The sequence below is a fragment of the Parus major genome, chromosome 24 (genome assembly GCF_001522545.3).
Source record: "Parus major isolate Abel chromosome 24, Parus_major1.1, whole genome shotgun sequence".
In the NCBI taxonomy this organism is placed as follows: Eukaryota; Metazoa; Chordata; class Aves; order Passeriformes; family Paridae; genus Parus; species Parus major.
In genome coordinates, this window is record NC_031792.1 from 5111643 (window position 1) to 5133097 (window position 21455).

General features: G+C 58.8%; 5 protein-coding genes across 9 annotated transcripts in view; 3 read left to right on the top strand and 2 right to left on the bottom strand.

Moving 5' to 3' along the window:
- Positions 1-454: 454 nt before the first annotated feature.
- Positions 455-3872, bottom strand: RPUSD4 (RNA pseudouridine synthase D4). The gene is made up of 7 exons (XM_015649840.3): positions 3533-3872; positions 2385-2550; positions 1976-2177; positions 1664-1757; positions 1421-1571; positions 1050-1147; positions 455-910 (listed from the first exon to the last, which is right to left on the bottom strand). Exons 1-7 carry the CDS (start codon positions 3689-3691, stop codon positions 725-727), a joined length of 1056 nt encoding a protein of 351 aa, XP_015505326.1. The 5' UTR covers positions 3692-3872; the 3' UTR covers positions 455-724.
- On the top strand, positions 3811-9126 carry HYLS1 (HYLS1 centriolar and ciliogenesis associated). The gene is made up of 2 exons (XM_015649841.3): positions 3811-3891; positions 8186-9126. The coding sequence occupies exon 2, from the start codon at positions 8210-8212 to the stop codon at positions 8966-8968; it is 759 nt and encodes a 252-aa protein (XP_015505327.1). The 5' UTR covers positions 3811-3891; positions 8186-8209; the 3' UTR covers positions 8969-9126.
- PUS3 (pseudouridine synthase 3) lies at positions 4065-10294 on the bottom strand. Of its 2 annotated transcripts, none has more exons than XM_015649835.3 (5): positions 10150-10294; positions 6848-7277; positions 5246-5796; positions 4736-4926; positions 4065-4414 (listed from the first exon to the last, which is right to left on the bottom strand). In XM_015649835.3, exons 2-5 carry the CDS (start codon positions 7232-7234, stop codon positions 4125-4127), a joined length of 1419 nt encoding a protein of 472 aa, XP_015505321.1. In that variant the 5' UTR covers positions 7235-7277; positions 10150-10294; the 3' UTR covers positions 4065-4124. The 2 variants fall into 2 exon arrangements, with proteins under 2 accessions (XP_015505321.1, XP_015505322.1); XM_015649836.2 differs by having other exon boundaries at positions 10252-10286.
- A 100-nt stretch (positions 10295-10394) lies between these two features.
- DDX25 (DEAD-box helicase 25) lies at positions 10395-15952 on the top strand. Of its 4 annotated transcripts, XR_001524915.3 has the most exons (11): positions 10396-10545; positions 11070-11205; positions 11291-11383; positions 11477-11579; positions 12204-12318; positions 12669-12846; positions 13455-13692; positions 13913-14075; positions 14195-14383; positions 14930-15107; positions 15460-15952. XR_001524915.3 is itself a non-coding variant. In XM_033519672.1 (10 exons), the coding sequence occupies exons 1-10, from the start codon at positions 10488-10490 to the stop codon at positions 14789-14791; spliced, it is 1383 nt and encodes a 460-aa protein (XP_033375563.1). In that variant the 5' UTR covers positions 10395-10487; the 3' UTR covers positions 14792-15034. The 4 variants fall into 4 exon arrangements, 3 of the variants coding, with proteins under 3 accessions (XP_033375563.1, XP_015505029.1, XP_015505028.1); XM_033519672.1 differs by lacking the exon at positions 15460-15952 and having other exon boundaries at positions 10395-10545; positions 14682-15034; XM_015649543.3 differs by lacking the exon at positions 15460-15952 and having other exon boundaries at positions 10397-10545; positions 14882-15034.
- Positions 15953-16921: 969 nt separating this feature from the next.
- VSIG10L2 (V-set and immunoglobulin domain containing 10 like 2) overlaps positions 16922-21455 on the top strand; it is a 5613-nt gene continuing 1079 nt past the window's right edge. Inside the window, exons 1-10 of the mRNA XM_033519659.1 lie at positions 16922-16956; positions 17016-17386; positions 18127-18411; positions 18868-19143; positions 19293-19580; positions 19852-20112; positions 20201-20494; positions 20599-20901; positions 21102-21224; positions 21302-21326. Of these exons, the coding sequence (XP_033375550.1) occupies positions 16922-16956; positions 17016-17386; positions 18127-18411; positions 18868-19143; positions 19293-19580; positions 19852-20112; positions 20201-20494; positions 20599-20901; positions 21102-21224; positions 21302-21326 (2261 nt within the window). The remainder of the gene's footprint in view (positions 16957-17015; positions 17387-18126; positions 18412-18867; positions 19144-19292; positions 19581-19851; positions 20113-20200; positions 20495-20598; positions 20902-21101; positions 21225-21301; positions 21327-21455) is intronic.

Sequence of the window (21455 nt, forward strand, 5' to 3'; positions counted from 1 at the left end):
ATCAGCTGCAATTCATCCTCTTGCCTCCCTCTCAGGGCACAGAGGGAAGAATCTGGCTCCAAGGAAAGCTCCCAAGAGCAGGGGATCCCAATAAGGGGTTCTAGAATTAAGGGATAAGGGATAGGGTAACAGAAGGAGCAGTAGGACAGAACAGTTCCCCAGCAGCACAGTGCTCAGAAACCCACACCAGTGCTGCTGGAAGCACAGAGCAGTCTCAGAGCTGCTCAGCCAAGCCAAGGAACTCCCTGTGCAGTCTCTCAGCACAGCAAAAAAATACCAGAGCCACTGCCAAATTGTACTTTCGATGGATTTTCTAATGATAGGACTCTCCAAATCTGAGCTAAACAACTCTGGAGAGACAAGTGACAGTTCCAAAATCTGTGTAGGTCTGCTCAAATCTACACAGGGACTGAGTACCACCTGGCTAAAGCACAGAGACACACAACACCTTCCCTCAAGGGAACTGGAGCTTTTATTGCCTGGAGACAAGTTCAAAACACATATCAAGCAAAGCCCAACTTCCACCCAGCCTTGTTCATCTCCTCTTCAGCGTGTTCAGCTGCTTCCCTGGGCCAGAAGCACATATAGGCACCCAATCTGAATCCAGCAACATCAGCATCAGCAGAGACTGCAGGCTTCACCCCACCATTGGCCCCAAGGTGGGCACAGCTGCTGCCATGTGCCGGAGATGTGGAGATACATAGCACCATTCCAGTCCTGCTCATCAGTCCTTAGGGATGTCCAGTTCTAGCTTCCTCAGGGTTTTTTGGAAGAAGAGGGGTGGCTTGCAGACAAAGTCTAAGGGCTGGCCCAGGGGCAGGCAGAGCCGGTGGGCGTGCAGGTGCAGGGGCAGGTGCCGAGCCTTGCTCTGCTCCAGCTTCAGCCTCTTCAGGGTGAGCTCAGGAAGCTTCTGCAGCAAAAACAGAAAATGTTCCCTTCAAAACTGCAGCTTTTCAGCTGGGACTTGAAATCCCCAGCCCACAAAGAGTTGAGGGATACAAGGGGCTGTATCCAGCTCCAGCTGCTCCCCAGTGCAAGACTTGCCTTACCTGGGGTGCCAGTTTGCTCCAGTGCGAGTATTTGTGATCCCCCAGGATGGGGCATCCCAAGCCATAGGCCAGGTGAACCCGGATCTGGTGCTTCACCCCTAAGGAGAAAAAGAGAAGAAGAGAAAGGTGACATCCAGCTGTGCCAGGCCTCGGCACCCACCACCCTCAGTGCTGGACAAAGCCATGCAAAAATCACTGGCAGGCAGCAAATAGCTCAGCAGCAAAGCATCACCCCAGCAGGGCTTATTCCCAAAGCTTTGTCCCAAAAAGGATTCCAGTCATGTCTAGTGATAAATTCCCCCTTCCAGAGCTGCTGCTGACTGCACAGAGAGCAGATGCAGCCCCAGGACAGCTGGGCAGGCCTCACTCACCAGTGATGGGCTGGAGCTCCAGCAGTGAGCAGGCGGAGGCCCCGGCCAGCCGGCGGTACCGGGTCACCGCTCTCTCAGCGTTCCGGTTCCTGCGGATTTTCATCACCTTCCCGTTCTCCGGACACAGGCGGTAGTTGGGAGCAAGCGTCATCTGGAGGGTGGTGAGAGGGGGAGTTGGGGGAGACAGGAGGGGATGCTGGGGCTGCCTGGCCAGAATGGTGGCTGAGGGAACATAGGACTCACCTTGTAGTGGGACTGGTGGCTCTGCACCTCCTTTTCCACAATGGGGATCTCCACAACGCCTTCAACAGGGTCCGGGTCCCCCAGGACAACTGCCCTGGAAAGGGAGAGCAGAGGTCTGCGGGGTGCTGCTCTCACAGGACAGGAACCCTCCCCTCAGCCCCTCTCCCATGACCCAGCCCCATAAAATGGTGCTGAAGTGGGGAGATAAACAACATCCCCTGCTTCCACAAAACCCTCACACCCCAGTGATTGTCCCCTCACCCTTTTTTTAAACCCCCTTCGCAGCCCCTTTTTCACTCAAAACTTTCCTACCAGTAGATCTTCTCCACCTGACGGGTTTTGAAGAGCAGACGGATCTTCTCCGCTGCCTCCTTGCTCCGTGCCAGCACCATCACACCCGTGGTCTCTTTGTCCAACCGGTGGCAGAGGTGGAGGGGGTCAGCTTTCATGTTCTCCAGCATCTTGGCCAAAATGGGCAGCACATCAGCGATGCAGTTCTTGATGCCAGGGCCGCCTGCATGACCCAGGGCAGCAAGGAGTCTCACCTCTTGGGCTCCCCATGCACCCTAAATCACCCAGAATGTGAGGGGAAGGCTGAGATCTGACAGTGACCAAGTCCCTGGAACCCTCCCTGGGAAGGGAAACCCCAGCACAGGAAGGACAGAGACAGAGGATCCCCATCAGCACCATGGAGACATTTCCATTCCCCACTCCACCTCACCGTGCACAGGGAGCCCGTAGGGTTTGTCTATCACCACAATCTCCTCATTCTGGTATACAGTTCTCTGCTTCAGGATCTTGGCCAGAACATTGGGGTGAACCTGCTGCAGCTGCTGGCTCAGTGCAGCGAGTTCCCGGAGCCAGCGCTGCACCGGGTCCTTGGGGATCTGAGGAGAGAACCAGACACCAGTGCTGGGGTTTAAACAGCTCTTGGCTTTCACACAAACCTGCACTGTGACCTGCAGCAACGTGCTTGCCTTCCATGTGCTCCTGCTCCATGACTGAGGGATGCTGTGGAATCCAGAGGGATCAGGACAAGCTCAGAGACCTTGGGGAATCTCATGAGGTTCAACAAGGCCAAGGGCAGGTGCTGCACCTGGGTCAGGGCAACGCCCAGGATCAATTTGGGCTGGGGATGAAGGGATGGAGAGCAGCTCTGGGAGAAGCACTTGTGGTTCTGCTGGGTGAGAGCTGCACAGGCCCTGGCCCAGAACCCCCCTGTGCTGGGCTGATCCCCAGCGTGGGCAGCAGGGGAGGGGGGATTCTGCCCCTCTGCCCCACTCAGGTGAGACCCCACCTGCAGAGCTGCCTCCAGCTCGGGGGTCCCAGCACAGGAAGGAGCTGGAGCTGCTGCAGCCAGGCCAGAGGAGGCCATGGAAATGGTCCAAGGGCTGGAGCCCCTCTGTTCTGGAGCCAGGCTGGGAGAGCTGGGGGTGCTCACCTGGAGAGAAGAAGGCTCCAGGGAGAGCTCAGAGCTCCTTCTAATGCCTAAAGGGTCTCCAAGAGAGCTGCAGAGGAACTTTGGGTAAGGGCCTGGAGTGACAGGATAAGGGGGCATGGCTTCACACCGACCAAAGACAGAGTTAGAGGGGGTATTGGGAAGGAATTCTTCCTTGTGAGGGTGGTGAGGCCCTGGCACAGGTTGTCCAGAAAAACTGTGGCTGCCCCATCCCTGGGAGTGTCCAACGCCAGGCTGGTCAGCGCTTGGAGCACCCTGGCCTAGTGGAAGGTATCCCTGCCCATGGCCGGACATGGAGCCGGACCTTTTCTGTCCCATCCCTCTCACCCGCTCCCAGTGACCGCCGCGCTGTGCATGCCGGGAATTGTAGTCCGGGGACGCCCGGGCCCTATGGCCCACAATCCGCTCACCTCTCGCTGTTGTTCCTCGCTCTTCCGCAGCCGCTCCGCCAGCTCCTCCGCCCGCAGAGCCGCCATCACCCGCCCGCTCCCGCAGACGCCACGCACCGCCCGGGCCAGCTCCACACCGCTCCGCCAACAGCGCCTCGCCGCGCATCTTCCCGCCGCCATCTTCTGCCTGCTTCTCCGCGTCTCTCTGACGGCCAATGGCGGCGCCGTGGGTGCGGCCCCGCGGAGCGCCTGTCCAATGGGAAAGTGGCACCAGCTGAGTGACAGCCGCGCTGGCCAATAGCGGCGCGCGGGGGTGTTTAAACCGCGGCGGCGGTTGCGGATCACAACGGAGCAGCGGGAGCGGCGCGGCCGGGCCGGAGGTACCGGGGAGAGAGCGGGGTGGGGGGTCCCAGCCCGGTACAGCCTCTGTCATCCCCCTCAGTGCGCTGGGGGCACTGAGCCCCCTCCCATCGCCCCCAGCCAGAACACAACACCGTTATTCCGGTTTTCTTGAGATTTATAAAAAATAGCATTAAAAAAGCGCATTTTTTTCCCCAATAACAGTAATTTAAAAAAGATGAAGCCTCAGCTGCCCCTATGCCGTGGTGTCCCGTCACTCGGTGTCCATGCAGATCCTCTTGGGCAGCTGCTCGGGGGCTCCGGTGCTGCCCCGCTTGCCCTCGGGGGGCTCCCCGGGCCCGTCCCCCGGCAGCCCCGGGCCCTGGGGCGGCTCGATGCGGCCCCTCCGCACGAAGTGCTCGATCCGGGCCTCCAGCCCCTCGCATCTGGGCCGGGCCAGCAGGGGCTTGTAGCTGCGGGCTTGGACCCCTTCCAGGAAGCCGCTGATCTGGCTGTGGAGTGGGGGCTGCAGCTCACCCCAGGGCACCAGGCTGCTCCCTGGACCTGTGACATCATGGAAGAACAACATTTAATTCTCTGTAGTTCACAGAATCCCCTAAAGGTTTTGTTGGAATGGGCCTTAAAGCTTATCTCGTTCCACCCCCTGCCATAGGTAGGGGCAACTTCCACTATCCCAGGTTGCTCCAAGTCCTGTCCAGCCTGGCCTTGGGCACTGCCAGAGATCCAGGGGCAGCCACAGCTGCTCTGGGTACCCTCTGCCAGGGTCTGCCCACCCTCCCAAGGAAGAATTTCTTCCAATATTTCATCCAACCCCACTGTCTGTCAGTGTGTATTCCCAAGTTATTCCCCACAAACTCCCTCTACCTTTTCTGGTGACAATGGGAGCAGCATCCAGCCCTGCCAACATGTCCCGGAGCACGTGGGTTTTGATGGCGTGGCTGGCCCAGAGCTGCTGCAAGTGTGTCACGTTGAAGCCCTGCACCTCTGGGTCGTAGAGCCACTGCAGGTCTGGGAACTCACAGTTGTACAGGACCAGGGGAAACTCCACTGCCATGCTGGGGACAAGGACAGGAGGTAGGAGCACAAAAAGGCTCAAGAACAATGATCTGCCAAAACCAGCCCTAACCTTCACAGAACTTTCTTTCTAAGTAAAAAGCAACTTAATTTTTACCAACTTCCAAGGACTACAGCTATCCAAACTTTGCTCAAGAGCAAAAGAAGAGACATCCTTGTGGATACATTCCAGTGAGGCCACTGGCAGCCTGTTTCCATGCATGAGACTGCTTCATGTGCTGGCATGGCTTGCCAACAGCTCTCTAGGGACAGCTGTTGCTCTGAAGAGCAGCCCATTGGGTTTTCCAGACCGATCCCTACCTATACTGTGGTTTCCGGGGGTTCTTCTCCACGTTCAGCAGCTCATCAATGACATCTGGGCTCTCCATGCCCTGGCCAATGAGGAAGAGCACGGCCATCATGCAGCGGACTTGGTGGTACAGGAACGCCTGTCCCGTCACCTCAAACTGGCACAGCTGGAAGGGATCCCGTGGCTCGGCTTCTCCTCCCCTGTCCACCCACGTCACTCTGGCACTCAGGATCGTCCTCTGGAAGTTGAGCACCCCATTGGCCACGTCCATCTTGCAGAGGTTGCGGAAGTCGTGGGTGCCCACGTAGCGCTGGGCCGCGGTGTCCATGAGGGCCACGTCCAGCTGGGCGCAGGGGAAGAAGTACCGGTAGGTCCGGCTCAGGCAGCTGAAGCGGGCGCTGAACTCCGGCTCCACGGGGGCCCAGGCCAGCACTCGGATGTCGGCTGGCAGCACCCTGTTCAGGATGTGGGTGTAGCGCAGCTCCTCCTGCTGCCCCTCACCCTCGTGGCCGTTGAGCTGCTGCCCCTCTGGCAGGCTGGAGCGGAGATCCAGGGAGATCACCTGCAGAAATGACGAAAGGCAGGATTAGAGCGTGGATGGATAAGCGCAGCAGCATGTGGAGCCAAGTCTTCCCACATCTCTGGGAAATAAATCCAGGATCTCCTACATATGAAGGTGGCTTCAGTCAGGCAATCCTGCCATGGCAGAGCTGTGAGTGCCTCTGTGGACCCAAGCAGATGCCATGGATTCCATTAATAAAACAGGGAAAGTTGCAGGCTTCCTACGTATCAGAACGGCTTCATCTTTAGTCACTGGGTTATAATGTACTTTTCTTTTCCAAGCTGGAGGTGATGACTTGAAGGCAATAACAGCCTGCTGGCCAGGAAGCCTGGTGTGGGAACAGGTTCATTCCCACCCTGGGTGCTGTGTGCTGGAGTGGTGCAAGAGAAGGCACCAAATGCCCTGATTCCATGTGGCTCATCTCATGAAGGAGAGCGGCGCAGTCCTTTGAAGTTAAACCTATGCCAGCTCTGCTTTCTGCACTGGGAGGGAAGAAAGGAGACCCAGCCCTATGGTGAAGCCACCAAGGTTGTGTTCTCCCCAGTGTCTCAGCCAGCCTGATGGCTCCATGCCCAAAGAGCAGGCCAGCTTGCTTCCCTCCCTCCAGCTCCCACTCCCACGCTCCCTTCCGCTGGCTGCAGCTCCACTCAGACCCTTCTGTGCAAGAATTCAGCTGCCTGATGCTGCAGGAAGTGAGCCAGTTCCTGGAGATTTTGGGTTTTTGTATGATTGGCAAGTTAAGTCAGTGAGAGGGCCCTGCCAAGGGCAGGGTATCACTGATCTATTGGGAAATCTGCAGCCTAAAACACATTTTATCCTCCTAAAACAGGGCCCTGGAAAACAACTAACATAACAGGGAAATGGCACTGAAAAGGCTTCCAAGGTCTGAAATCATCACTGCACATGCAGGAAGCCACTGCCAGGTTCACTTCCAGGGTTAAGAGCTGATGGCTTTTAAAGAACAAATCCAAGCTGTACTGTGGGACAATAATCCCATCAGAACTCCATCCCACCCAGGAAAACCCACAGGAAGCTCCATGGAGATGCTGACCTGCCCGAAGGCACTGACACCCTTGTCCGTGCGCCCGCAGCGGTGGTAGTTGGACGTCTGTCTGTCGTCCACCAGCCGTGTCTTCTTCAGGGCTTCAAAGAGCTTCTCCTCGATGGTGTTGGGGGTGTTCTCCTGGCTGGCAAAGCCCTGGTAGCCCCAGCCCAGGTAGGCAATGCGCAGTGCCACATGTCTGCGGCTGTGGGCACCGAAATCAAAGGGCCGTTGTTGGCGTTTCCTGCCTTTCCCAGGGGCTGGAGGAGCCTCTCTTCTTCCAGCACCCTCCTTGTCCTCCTGGAGCTTCTCCTGCAGCCGCTTCACCTCCACTTCCAGTTCCTGCACCCTCCTCAGGAGCTGCTCATGGTCAGTAGGCGTGTTCTCCTCAGCCATAGCCACCACCTTGGAGTGTTTGTTGCTGGTGGATCCTTGAGATCTGCAGAAAAAGAAAAAAATGGTGGATTTTCATTTTTATGTGTTTTCTATTAGATTTCTAGGCTTGTTCTGCAAAACCAACAGAGTCAGTCTTTATTGTCTGAGCCCCTTGGTGTTCCCAGGGGAGCACAGGCAGGGCAGAGCCACTGGTGCTTAGCTTGGGCAGCTTCATTTCACTCAAATCTCTTTTTTTGGACTCTTCAATCACTCTTCTTCCCCCAGCTGATGGGATCTGCTCCGTCAGCAGCAGCACGTTCCCGGCGAGCCGTCACGGAGCCCTTGTCACATTCACACCTGCATCCCCGCTGCAGACAGCGTGCTGATGGCTGCCACTCATCCCGCCCCACCATCTGCTCCCACTGTTCCCAGCGGCACCGGCAACACTTGTGGCTTTTCAAATCGCCTGAAAAAGATCCTAAACCCATGCTGAGGGTGGAATCCATGTCTGGGTCCCTTTTTGCCACAGGGCTGGAGGTTTACTATCACCAGATTCATAAATGAGCATCTAAACACTGCACTGAGCCCTTCCCTCCTCTGGAAGTAAAACACCCTCTTGGATCTCTTGATTAAATTATGACTAAATATTTTGGGTTTAGAAGCAGAGATATAAGGAAAGACCATTAATCTCTCACCCAGTGCACGGAACCTGTCCTGTGTTTTTCCATAAGGACTTCATTTATCACATAACTAATTCTAGTGTAGTTTTCTAGCAGGAATTTAGGGGTTGTATTTGTGTTACTGTAGGGAAGAGCCTTCTGCTGGCAGCAGGAGGTTAAGCAGCACACTGAGGACACCCCCAACATAAATCAGCACCACTGAACCCAAAAACTTGAGTGTCAGAGCCCCTCTGACATCTTTAGTCAGCCTGAATGTACTGCAATAAATTAACCCTGGTTTCTTTTTCTGCAGAATCCACCCAGTTTGGTGGGAAGCATGGAGAAGGTGCTAGAAGCAGAGAGTGAGGAGCAGCTGGCAGCTGATCTGAGCCAGCTGAGCTCCTGGGAGGGAGGCAGCGAGGGGCTGTCACGTTCCCACGATCCCTATGCCGACTCATCCATCGTTGCTGATGCACAGTCGACCCTTCCCACGGGTCACAGGGAAACCAAGGTGATGAAGAGGAAGGTGCTGAGGCACAGACCCGATGGAAGGGTGGAGGTCTCCGATGAGTCACCGAATGCCAAGCCACCATTCCTGGGGCATTCCAGTACTAATCTGGGTGACATCCACTCCAGAGAGAAATCAGAGACCAGGCGTGGCACCATGGAGGACTACCTGCACTTTGATGATGATAATGATGATGATGATGACTGGTTCATTGAGGACAGCCCCCGCTCTCTCCTTGGAGATTTTGGGAGCGACACTATATCCATGTACTCCATTCCAGAGCGACCGTCCATGTCCTACATTGTTTCACAGGCTGAACGAGTGAGGAGAACTGACCCAGTGAGCGTATTGAACAAATATAGACAAGCCTGGCAAAAATTCCGCTTTCCTGGGGAGGATGCACGTCAGAGCTTGCGCTGGGCCGTGCGGAAGCAGATGCTCCAGCTGGGGCTGCCGCCGCGGGCGCAGAGGCGCCTCGTCCCCAATAACTACGAGGTGCCCACGATGAAGAAGCGTGACGCCCTGCGCTTCGCTGTGCGCTGGGACCTGGCCAACCACCGCATCCCCCAGCAGAGCACCTCCTCCTAGAGCCCCAGCCCCGCTGCTTTCTCCTTCTCAACATCCTCCCATAGTCTGGAAAATCCCGCTGGTGCGCTTCAAGCAGGTTAAGCTTTGGTGTGGAGGAGGTTTTCTTTGCAATGTCTCGGCAATATCTTTTTTCCTCAATAAAGCATCTGCAAAGATTCCTTATTGTTCTGTGGGTTCATTAGAAACACTTCAGGCAACATCCATTATTCCAGACTTATCTCTGCATCATCTAACTCTGCTGCCTTTGCCTTATTTTACCTCATCTTTAAAATAAAGGAGCTTTAGGATGGAAGCAAGGTATTATTAGCACTACTAGTAGTGTTATTACTATTACTAGCATTAATTTTTTCCCAGATATGGGAATGGACAGAAAAGGCGACAGTTCTGGTGCAGGAAGGGGTCCCCAAAAGCTCAGTGGGATGGCTGGAAAAGGGAGTGTCATGATGGGAAGCATGTGAAAGCTGCAGCCTGGAGTCCTGTGTCCAACTTCCCCTGAACCTCTCTTGGAGCTGATCCCAGCTGGGGACACACAAGCCTGGGGACCCAGCTGTCACCCCACAGTACAGGGGTTCTGGCATCTCAGGGGACCTTCCAGGTTGGTGTGTACCCTGGCTCTCCAGCACCCTGTGGATCCCCATCCATCTGTGAAGGACTCTTTGCCCCCCAGAACCCTTGAAAACCCTCCCCAAAGCCTATGGAGGACAGCACCCCAACCTTCCAGCTTTTCTTCTTGTTCAGCACCCAAGGGCCCCTTCCCTCCCCTCTCAAACCCTGTCTGCAGCAGGGGACCCTTCTGCTCTACAGGGTCCCTGTCATCCAACTCCCCAGGCACCCCACAATCCTATAGGGCAGTCTCTTATTCCCCAGAGACCCCCAAAACCTTATGGGGACCAGTGCTGGCACCATATAGCATCCCTCTGTGTAACTGGGGCCCCTCACTGCCCTATGGGGCAATCCCAGGGAACCCCCCAAAACCCCACAGGATCCCTGCATCTCCATCACCCTGGGGACACCTCCTTCCTTCTTGCTGTCCCAGGACTCAGCATCTTACGGAGAGGGGGACACAGCCCCCAAGCCCTGTCTACAGCAGGGGACCCTCCCTCCTGCACTGTCCCCGACTCCCCAGTGCCTCCCAGCACGCTACGCTGGGCCTCTGTGCCCCAGAACCCCCTACAGCTTACAGGGACAGGTATCGGCGCCCTCCGGAGTCCCCGTGTGCAGCGGGGGACCCTCCCCGCCCCGTGAGGAGCCGGTGGCCAGCACCGCAGGGACGCGCACCCTACCGCGGGCTCTCCGCTCCCGCCGCCGCCGCTGCCGGTGCCGGTGCCGGATGTTCCCGCCCCATCCGGCGCTCCCGGCTCTGCGCGCCCGCTCCATGGAGGAGTCGGAGCGCGGGCTCGGCGGCCTCGGCCGGGGGGGCCCCGCCGGCGGCCCCGGCCCGGGCTGTCCCTGGCATGGGCTCCGCCGCTCGGCCTCTCGCTGTGCCGGGCTGCGCTGCCCCGAGCGGCACGGCCGGGCCATGGCCCGCGGGCTCGGCCTGCTCCCCGCACCGGCCGAGGCGGAGGACGAGGAGAAAGGTGGGTCCCGGAGGGGAGCTCGGAGAGACCCCCGCGGGGTCCCGAGGAAGGGGCGCCCCACAATATTTAGTCAGGGTTTAATCAAGAGGGTGTTTTACCTCAGAGGAGGGAAAGGCTCGGTGCACTGTGTTTAGATGCTCATTCATGAGTACGGTGATAGGCTGGAATAGTGGATGTTGCCTGCAGTGTTTCTAATAAACCCACAGAATAATCAGAAATCCTCTGGAGACAGAAGATTATTCTCATTACAAGCCTTTTGTTGTAAACTAAAACACAAGAAGTTCCACCTCAGCATGAGGAAGAACTTCCTGACATGGAGAGTGGCAGAGCGCTGGGACAGGCTGCCCTGGATTCTCCCTCTTAAGAGACATTCCAGACCTACAGGAACACATTCCTGTGTCACCTGCTCCAGCTGACCCTGCCTTGGCAGGGGGTTTGGACTGGATGATTTCCAGAGATCCCTTCCAGCCATAACGATTCTGTGATTCCGTTTGTTTTATTTACGGAGTTGCTGCCTTTCCCAGTGCCGCTGGCAGAGATCTCACTGATGAACAAGTTGATCCACACATCCCTGGTGGAGTCCCAGCAGCACGTGGAGATCCTGCAGCGGGACCCCAGCTCCCCACTCTTTTCCATCAAGACCTTTGAGGAGCTGCCCCTGTGAGTTGCCACAGCCCCTGGCCCCACCATGCTCCAGCACACCAGCCTCCTTCACATGGGCACTTGGGATGCTTTGTTTCCACAGGAAGAAGGAGCTCTTGAAGGGGGTTTATATGATGGGCTTCAACAGACCATCCAAAATCCAGGAGCAGGCTCTGCCGCTCATGCTGGCACACCCGTGAGTAGGAACACGGCTCCTCGCGGCATCACTGTGGTGCCAAGCAGGAATGCCCTCACCCCTGCATTCCACTAAGCTGCTTTTGCTTTGCAGGCCCCAAAATCTGATTGCCCAGAGCCAGTCAGGGACAGGGAAAACAGCAGCTTTTGTCTTGGCCATGTTGAGCAGAGCCAGTGCCAGCGAGAAATACCCGCAGGTAACGCAGGACAGGGAGAGCTGATGCAGGAGGGGTTGGCCCAAGTGCCCAGGACGCGGCCAGGGGCAGAGCTCTGGGCTTTCTCCCAGTTCCTGTGTGACTTTGCCCACTGGAGTGGGATGATAAGCCACCAGGGCCCGTCACAGTGCCAGGTAGGACCAAAAGCATGGTGCCCACCTCAGGGAGGTGCTTTGACTTGCCAGAGTGGATCAGTCCAGACTTCAGTTATCCTGGAATTTAGGTTTTGAGGAGCAACTGCAGACACTGCTGGTTTCAGGTGCTCAGATACTCCCAGTCCCTTCTCTGGCTGGAGAACCAGCTTTGCCAGCTGTTTCCAGCCATGTAAGCTCCCCTCTTGTGTGTATGGACAGTGTGACTGAGCTAGGGCACAGGAACAAGCTGCACCACGCTTCTGAGAGAGGAATTTCCTCCTCAAAAATAGCAGCAGCAGCTTCCTTCTGCCTCCTTGGCTGGGGCTGGGAACACAGCCCAGCTCCTGAACCTGCAGCTCTGCTGTGCTGCCCCATCCCCTGTGCTGTGGGATGCTCCTGAGCTCGTCTTGCTGTCCCTGCCTGCTGTGCCCCATCCCAGGCCTGACAGCTCCTTCCTCTGCTCTCCTGCCAGTGCCTCTGCCTGGCTCCCACCTACGAGCTGGCTCTGCAGATCGGGCAGGTGGTGCGGACCATTGGGAAATTCTGCACTGACATCAAGGTGAACTATGCTGTCCGGGGAAACCGAGGTGAGTCCAGCCCAGCACAGCCACCAGCACTGCTCAGGAATGGGAAAGGAGCACAGGGATCCCCTCTTAGAGCCTGGAGCTACCAGGGACTGCCCAGACATCCATGAAGGGCAATAAAGTAGTGTCAGTCTGCCTCTCCTACTGAGGAGGCTTTTCCACCGTCACTGGCTGCTTGCAGACTGCCTTTTCCCCTGTGAGGGTGGTTCCCACGCCCCAAGGCTGTAGGGAAGTGTCATGATGAAGCCTTGAAGGCATCACTGAGCAGCCAGAGGCTGAGCAAGCCAGGGGAAAACACACAGCCCCAGAGAGCTCTGCCTGGAGGCAGCCAAATGCCTTTTGCCCCCTTGCAGTTCTGAAGGGCACAATGCTGGAGGAGCAAATAATCATCGGAACCCCGGGCACCACACTGGACTGGTGCTTCAAGCAACACCTCCTGGACCTGACAAAGATCTCCTTGTTCGTGCTGGATGAGGCTGACATCATGATCGACACACAGGGCCTCTCCTGTCAGAGCATCCGCATCCACAGGTGAGGATTGCTGAGGGCTGGTATCCTGATTCCCTGCTTTCCCTTCTTTTCTTTAGCTTTAAAGGAATCTGTCACCAAAGCACTGTGAGAGTGCCCCCATGGTGCCAAAGAGGCTTGTCCACAGGTCTGTCTTTGTGTAAAACTGCGTGCACTGGACACACAGGAGGACACTTCACCTCGTTTACCTTTGAGCTGTTACAGGCCTTGGATTGACTCACAGAATCATAGAATGGCCTCACTTGGAAGGGACCATAAAGCCCATCTTGTTCCCACCCTCTCCATAGGCAGGGACACCTTCCATTAGACCAGGTTGCTCAGAGCTCCTTCCAGCATGGCCTTGAACCCTTACAGGGATGGGGCAGCCACAGCTGCTCTGAGCAACCTTTGCCAGGGCCTCGCCATCCTCACAGGGAAGAACTTCCTCCTAATATCCAAACCTGTTTTCTTTCAGTGTGAAGCCGTTCCCCCCTTTTCCTCTCCATCTTACCAGCCCTCTTAGCTTCCCTTTCCACTGAAGGCAGCACAAAATCAGTTTAAATGAGGGTTTCTGTCCTTCTCCTGGGCAGCAGCTGCTCTCCAGGGCTGACAGAGCTTATTCCCTGCCCCAGGGCTCTTCCCAAGAACTGCCAAGTGTTGCTGTTCTCAGCCACTTACAAGGAACCCGTGCGGGCCTTTGCGGAGCGGATCATCCCCAACCCCATCGTGATCAAGCTGCGTGAGGAGGAGCTCACCCTGAGCAACATCAGGCAGTACTTCATGGTGTGCCAGAACTCAGATGAGCAGTACAAAGCCCTCTGCAACCTCTATGGCAGCTTCACCATCGGTCAGGTCATGATCTTCTGCCAGGTAAGAGCCCTGCCAGGGAGAGCCCTGCACTGTCCCTCTCCCATTGGAAATAGCAGGAATGGGTCATTTTACACTGTGGGCAAAGTGGGCTCCTTCCAAGACCCCCAAAACAAAGGAGCAGACCCCAGGGGAGTGTTGAAAACAGCCTTGAGCTCCCCCAAAAGGAGCAGGGGACTCTGGAGGGGGAACTGTTGGCCTCAGGCTCTCCCTGTGTGTGCAGACCCGGAGGCTGGCAGTCTGGCTGGCGGGGAAGATGAGCCAGGACGGGCACCAAGTGGCCATCCTGACAGCAGAGCTGACGGTGGTGCAGCGGGCCAGCGTCATCCAGCGCTTCCGTGACGGCAAGGAGAAAGTCCTCATCGCCACCAACGTCTGTGCCAGAGGTATCCAGCGCCCCTCTGACAGCCCAAAATGCACCAGGCCTGCTGTTCTTCCTCGTGGGCTTGGCAAGCTGGTCCTGTGGGCCAAGGCATCCCAAGAGGATCCTTTCCCTCTCTTCCAGGCATTGACGTGCAGCAGGTCACCACCGTGGTGAACTTCGGCCTCCCCACGGATGAGCGCAACGAGCCGGATTTTGAGACGTACCTGCACCGCATTGGGAGGGCAGGACGCTTCGGGCACCGCGGCATTGCCTTCAGCGTGGTGGAGAGAGACAGCGTGGAGCTCGTGCACAGGATAGAGGAGTATTTCCGTGAGTATCCACACAATCCACTGCTCTGGCAGGCGAGGTTGGTACTGTCATCCCCTCCAGCTCATTTCCTCTTTGCAAATCGTCCTTGTTGGGCTGCTCCTCTCCCCGGGGCTCATCTCGGTGGGAACAGGTGACAGATGCAGCTTTTAGGGTGATTTTTGCTCCCCAGCAGGCAAATTTCCCAAGAAGCAGCCCTGGAGGTTGTTTGCAACTTGCAAGGGATGTTACCAGTACCCTCAGATGCCTCAGCACCATTTTTTTCCGTCCTTCAGGCATTTTTTCTGCCTTTCCTTGCAAGGTCTTGTCCCAAGGGACCTGGTGCCCCAGCTCAGCTCAGCCCTGGCTGTGGGAGAGGAGATGGCAGCTGTGGAAATATTTCCTGAGTGGAAATTGATTGTCACTTGTTAACATCAAGAGGATTTTCGTGGGATTTGCCAAATGCCAGGGCTGCACTGATGACTTTTGAATCCCAGTGCCTGTTTTCCCTGTGATTTTTAGAGGAAACCTTCTGATGGGCAGAAAATGGTGTCCCTTTCTCATCTCCAGCCTCAAAGCCACTCAGCCCTCTTGGTTCCTTTAAATGTCCACCTGTCCTTGGAACCTGGAGAGAGCCTGGGGCAGACACCAGGCAGACATGAGCCACACATTCTGGCAAAGATTGTTGCCGTGGAGTAGAAGCAGTGAGCAGCTGGAAGCAGCAATCAGCAGCTGGAACAACTGGCATGTGGGTACAAACCTTCCCTGTCCTGCGTGGCCGTGGAGGTGGGACCAGGGAGTGGGGGCACATCAGAGGCTGAGCTCTGCGTGCTGCTGCCCTGGGGCCGCTGCTTGCGCTTCCCGCTGTGCCTCGGCTGCTGCCCTGATCCAGTTCCTCTCCTGCTTTCTCCCAGCTGCTTGCCCTGCTGACCCAGTTCCCCCTGCACTTCCTCCCTGTTGATTTCCCTGCAGAGGGAGATGCTGCAGTGAGCGCTCCAGGAGCTTCCCAGCTGGCGTGGGGCACTCGGGTGCTGCGGACACCGGCTCAGGGGAACCAGCTCTGAGCTCACATCCCAACAATTGCTCTTTCCTTCCTACAGAGACCACGATCAAGCAGCTGGATCCATATGACATGGACGAGCTGGAGAGGCTTGCAGCTGAGTGAGGAGCAAGGATTCGTTCTCCCAAATCCAAGTTCTAGTTCTAAACAGGAGGAAAAGTTACAGGGGGAAACTTCCTGGTTCTCTTGTATCCTCCTGAAGCTGTTGAGTTTTGTTGTGTTGCCCGAGGAGAGGCTGGAGCCAACCTTGTCTCGCTAGATGGCAGCAGGAATCCACTGCTGCCATCTCAGATCCCGGAGCAAAACCCAAGTGTTCAGGGTCCCAGCAGTGCAGGAGAGAGGTTGGACCCCCGGGGGTCTGAGATCCAAGTGTTTGGGGTCCCATCGGTTGGGGAGAGAGGTTGGACCCCAGGGGCATGAAATCCAAGTGTTGGGGGGTCCTGGCAGTGTGAGGACAGAAGTTGGATTCCAGGCACTGGGCTGTGTTTGTACCTTTGTTAATCTTTAATAAATGGAATTGTTTGCAAACACCAGGTTGGCTCCTTCTTTACCAAAATTCTCTGAAATGTATCAACATTGCAGGAGGGGTTTGATAAGGTCAGTGTTGACAATTGGTGTCATTTGTTGGGTTGGGTACTGCAACCTGCTCTCCTCATCCAGATTTCTATCCAAACCTGACCTGAATGGGCACAAAAAGTGACCAAACCATGATGAGAGCACAGCCAAGTGTGTGGCAGAGAAAGCAGGACCTGGTGGTAGCAGGAAGGGGGCTCACCCTGGTTCTGCAGCTCCTTGCCACCAGCTTTAACCCTTTGGGGCATTTCAAACCCCAAAATCTCATTGTGGGGAGTACACACATCTGGTTTTAACGTGGGATTTTGGTAACAATGAATTCTAATTAAAGGATCAGTGGGGGAGATGAGAGATGGCAGGTTGTTTTCCAGACTTTGCTGAGTGTTCCCTGATCCCCCTCACCACGTGCACCCCCAAATCCCCCCTGGTTCGCCCCTACCCTGGCATTGCGTTACGGCACAGCCGCCCCTATGAATGTTTGATGCTCTGGGGCGTGGCAGACAGTGGGAGATGAAATATCAAACCTTGATCCTTGCCTGGCTCCCCCAGCTCCAAACCCCCCAGCTTTGATCACGGGGGAGTGGCAGTGTATTTTCCCCCCTTTAGCCAAAAAAATAATTGTATGTGGGAGAGGGAACACTCAAGAATTAAATTCCCACGTGAGGGGAATGCAAGGATGCTGCCATTCGCAAAGCAAGCGAATCCCTCCTCGGCCCTGAGATTGCAGGGGCCGAGGCGGCAGCGGCGTCGGGTTCTCCCTGTGCTGGCAGGTTGATAAATAATTAACAGTTAATCAGGGCTGGGCTTAATTACCTAGGGGTAACCCGAGAGCAGGTCGTGCCGGAGAGCGCAGCCCTGCTTCGGCGTGCCGGTGCTGGACATGGCGCCATGGAGCGTGGTCGGGCACCGCCGCTGCCTTGGAGGGGGCCATGGATCCTGTGCCTGCTGCCGGCGCTGGCGGGGGGTGAGCACAGACCCGGCCCCTCATTTCCCGGGTGGGGGGCGAGCAGAGGCCTGACGGAGGCGCTGCCCCGGGGCAGGGCAGCCGCTGGCGGCCGGCGAGGCGGCCTACGAGGAATGGCGGGCGACGGGCGTGCGAGGCCGGGCGGTGGAGATGAGCTGTGGGCCGGCGGCCGCAGCCCCGCCGGCCGTGGTCTTCTGGAGCTTCACGCCGCAGGGAGAGGGGCTCCCGCGGGCCGTGGCCGTGGGCTCGGGCAGGGAGGTGGCCGTGGCCCCTGGCACGGGGATGCTGGGCCGAGTGACGCTGCGCAACGGGACCCTGGAGCTGCGGGAGCTGCGGGTGGCCGCCCAGGGCCGCTTCCTCTGCCAGGGGCTCTTCCCAGAGCGGGGCCGGCTCCGTGTGGGCTACGCCGCCGTCCTCCTGCGTGTCCTGGGTAAGTCCCTGGCTGTGGCCAACCTGGGGAGACCCGCTGGCCAGCAGCAGCCAGCATCACACTCCCCTAGATGGTGGTCAAGCCCAGCCCCTTGCTCAGTAGCCAACAGAGCCATCCACTGGGCAGCAAAACACCCCCCTAGCCAACACAGGGCTCCCCAAGTCAATAAAGAGTAGCACAAGCCAGCATAGTGCCCCACTAGCCAATGCAGAGTCCCACTGGCCAACATGGTGGTTCGCTAGAAACTGTAGTACCCATCCACCAACAAAGGGCCCTCCTAGGCAGCAGAGTACCCTACTTGCCAACATAGTCTGCTACTAGCCAGCAAAGCATCCTACTAGCCAACGTAACACACTGCTAGCCAATATAGTATCCCATCAGCCAGGGTAGCTCAACATGAGCCAACATAGCACTCATCAGCCAACCCAGAGCCCCACTAGCCAGCAAACCTCCCTTGCCTCCAGCTAGTGCAGCCCCCTACTAGCCAACACAGCAGCCCACTAAGCCGCCTTCATTTCCTTGCCCTGGCTACCCAAGCATCCCACTGCCCCAAACTGGTCCCAGTAGCTACCCCACCTACATGCCCACAGCCAGGGTGTCCCTCACTAGCCTGCAGGTATCCTCGCTAGCCATCCCCCTGGCTGCTGTGGCACTTCACTGGCCAAGCAATCGTCTGGGAGATGGGTGGGCCCCGGGGTGCTCTGATGTCTGTGGGGGCCGCTCACACTCGGTGCCCCCAGTGCCTGTCTCCAAGCCCTTCGTGCGGCCCACGGCGGCGGCGGCAGCGGAGGGGGCAGCGGTGACCCTGACGTGCACTGTGCGGGAGGGGACGGAGCCGCTGAGCTTCTCCTGGCAGCACCAGGAGCCCCGGGGGGGTCCCTCAGTGACCCCTGCGGCGCTGGGGGGCTCCAGGGCGGAACTGCAGCTGACACCTGCCAACCGCAGCCACACGGGCTGGTACATCTGCACCGTGCACAACGAGGTCAACAACCACACCAGCGACCCCGTCTACCTGGACATCGTCTGTGAGTGCCTGGGGTGCCACCCACCTCAGGGGGGGCCTCAGCCACCAGCTGGGGGGACATCTTCAGGACTGGTGACATCCATAGCGTGTCTGTGGCCACCATAATGCTCCGTGGTTTGTCCATGGCCACTGAGCACCTTGCCACCATGGCATGTCCATAGCTACCGTGGAACATCCATGGACAGATTGTATCCTGCCACCATGATGCCTCCGTGGCCACCACTATGTCTCTATGGCCACCATGGTATGGCTTGTTGTTGCTTTGACGTGTTCATGGGTGGCCACCACGATGCATCCGTGGCCCCTGTGCATCACAGTGTGCTCACAGCCCCCATGATGGGGACCCTTTCTAAGGGGGCTTTGCTGCCCTGCTTCCCACCAGGGGGAGGAAGCCCCAGGGAGGGCTGTGTCCCCTCTGTGGGGACATCCCTGTCTAAAGGGCCCCATGTCCCCACAGATGGCCCTGATGAGCCGGCCATCCGTGTGGAGCCCTTCTCCCCCGAACAGGGGGGCTTCTCTGCGGGCGAGCGGGAGGACGTGGTGCTGAGCTGCCTGGCCCCCTCCAACCCCCCCAGCCGCTACGTCTGGCTGCACAACGGCTCCCAGGTGCACATCGGCCAGACCTATGTGATCACTGCCATCGCCCGCGCCCAGGCGGGCACATACACCTGCCTGGCCGAGAACAGCCACCTGCAGACCCGCACCCAGGCCACCATCATCCTCACCGTCTACTGTAAGTAACCCCGCGGGGGGGGCTGTAGGTCCCCACGGGGTGAGACGGACCAGCGTGGCTCCCTGGTGAGGATGTGGGTGGGAGGGGCAATTTGAGGTGGGGCTGGGGGGGAACCCACGCTCTCCCCCAGTGCCGATGGTCTCCTGCAGTTCCACCAGCCGGGAGCCCCAGCTGCTCTGCCCTGGCCTCCGAGGATCAGCGGGATGTGGCCCTGCGCTGCCGCTGGCTGGGGGGCTTCCCCCTGGCCCGGCTGCGCTGGCTGGGCCCCCAGGAGGAGGAGGAGGAGGAGGAGGAGGAGGAAGAGGGGTTGATGGGGACCAGTTTTTCCATGGCCACCAGGATCCAGCCAGGGGCAGCCACCAGGAACGGCAGCTCCTTCTCCTGCCTGGCCTCCCATCCCGCGCTGCCACTGGGGGCTGCATGTGGGACCACCCTGTGTGAGTGACAACGGGCCCATGTGCCCCCAAGCCCTTTCTGACCCCCGGTGTCACAGCAGAGCTGCAATGACCCCGTGCCGTGGCCAAACCACGGGATGGGCAGTCCGGGGCGCTGCTGCCTTCCTGGCAGCTTCAGCACCTAAACGGGGGACGCTGTGGCACAGCCGGGATTGCCAAACCCCTCTCGCCTTGGGAGGGGGTGTGTCTCATTTTTTGGGGTGCTTTGGCACAGCATGGCACTGTCCCGCTCTGACACCGCTCCATCCCACAGGGGTCCCGTCCGGCAGCCCCACCTGCGCGGCGGCGGCCACCAAGGGTGACGAGTACGTGATGCTGCGGTGCCGCTGGGAGGGGGGCACGCCGCTCGTCACCCTGCGCTGGCGGGACAGTGCGGGCCGGACCTTGGGCGAGCCCGCAGCCTCCAGCGCCGTGCTGGTGCTGAGCACGGACGGCAGCCTGGGGGGCCGGGAGTTCGTCTGTTCGGCCGCACACCCGCTGCGGGCCGCCGCCGCCGAGTGCCGCCTGAGGCTGGGTAAGCTGGAACCGGCCCCAGCGCGCCCACCGTGCCTCGGAGGGGTGCCACGGCCCTGGCGACACCGTTCCCCCTTCTGGCCGAGCAGAGGTGCCCGAGCTGGAGGCGGAGAGCGAGGTGGCGGTGCTGGAGGGCGGCGAGGCACGGCTCGCCTGCCGGCAGCGTGGCAGCGGTGCCGGGCTCGGTGCCACGGTGGCTTGGTACGACCCAAAGCAGCGGGAGGTGACGCCGGGGCTGGCCAAATACCTGCTGGAGGAGGGGGAAACGTGGGTCAACCTCACGGTCCGGGATGCTGAGTGGCCGGGGGACAGCGGGACCTACCGCTGCACCGCGACCAATGCCGTGGGCACTGCCAGCCTCCCCGTCCGCCTCCGCGTGGACCGTGAGTCCTGGGACGGGCAAGGGTGGGCTGGGGGCATCAAGGGTGGGCTGGGGGCATCAAGGGTGGGCTGAGGGCATCTAGCCCCTCCTGCCATCTCGCTGCAGGGTACCCAGCCCCGCCCAACGTCACCATCAGTAAGCTGCGGTACACGCGGGCGCGCACCGAGGTGCGGCTGGAGTGGCGGACGCAGGGCGCCGGTAACCTCACCGGCTTCGTGGTGCAGCGGCGCAGAACCAAGAAGCCCCTCCGGGAGGCTCCCAGCCCCTGGGAAACAGCCGCCGGAGACATCGAGCCGCACTCCCGGGACCGGCGCCTGGGGGGGCTGGACCCCGCGGTGCTCTATGCTTTCCGCGTCCTGGCCGTCAACCACCGCACGGCCGGGCACCCCTCCGAGGTGCAGACGCCAGGTGAAGTGGGCAGGGGCTGCTGCTCCGTGGGGGCAGAGCAAGGGTTGAGTGGAGAAGGGCAGCGTTTCCATCCTGCTGGAGCTGAGGAGCCGAGTGTGAGCAGCCGTCAGTAGGTTTCAGGCGCAGGCTCGCACCTTCCCTGGCCTCGCTGGGCTCTGCCCGTCCCTGTTGCCTGCCATGTTCCCTCTGCTCTCTTCCAGCCGAGCCTCCCTTCGAGGCCTACCCGGCGGTGACGGGGGCGGCGGTGGCAGGGATGCTGGTGGCCACCGCAGCATCGCTCCTGGCCGTGCACTGCATCGCCCGCCACCGGGACAGCCTCCCGCGTGAGTGCCGGGGCTGCGGGGGCTCATCGGGACCACGACCCCCGGCACCCACAGCTCACAGCCCTCTGTCTCCCCAGGGCTGCACGACCTGCTGTTCCGCACGTGAGTGTCCAAATCCCTGTGCCCAAATCCCCGTGCCCAAATCCCCGTGCCCAAATCCCCGTGTCCAAATCCCCGTGCCCAAATCCCCGTGCCCAAATCCCTGTGCCCAAATCCCCGTGCCCAAATCCC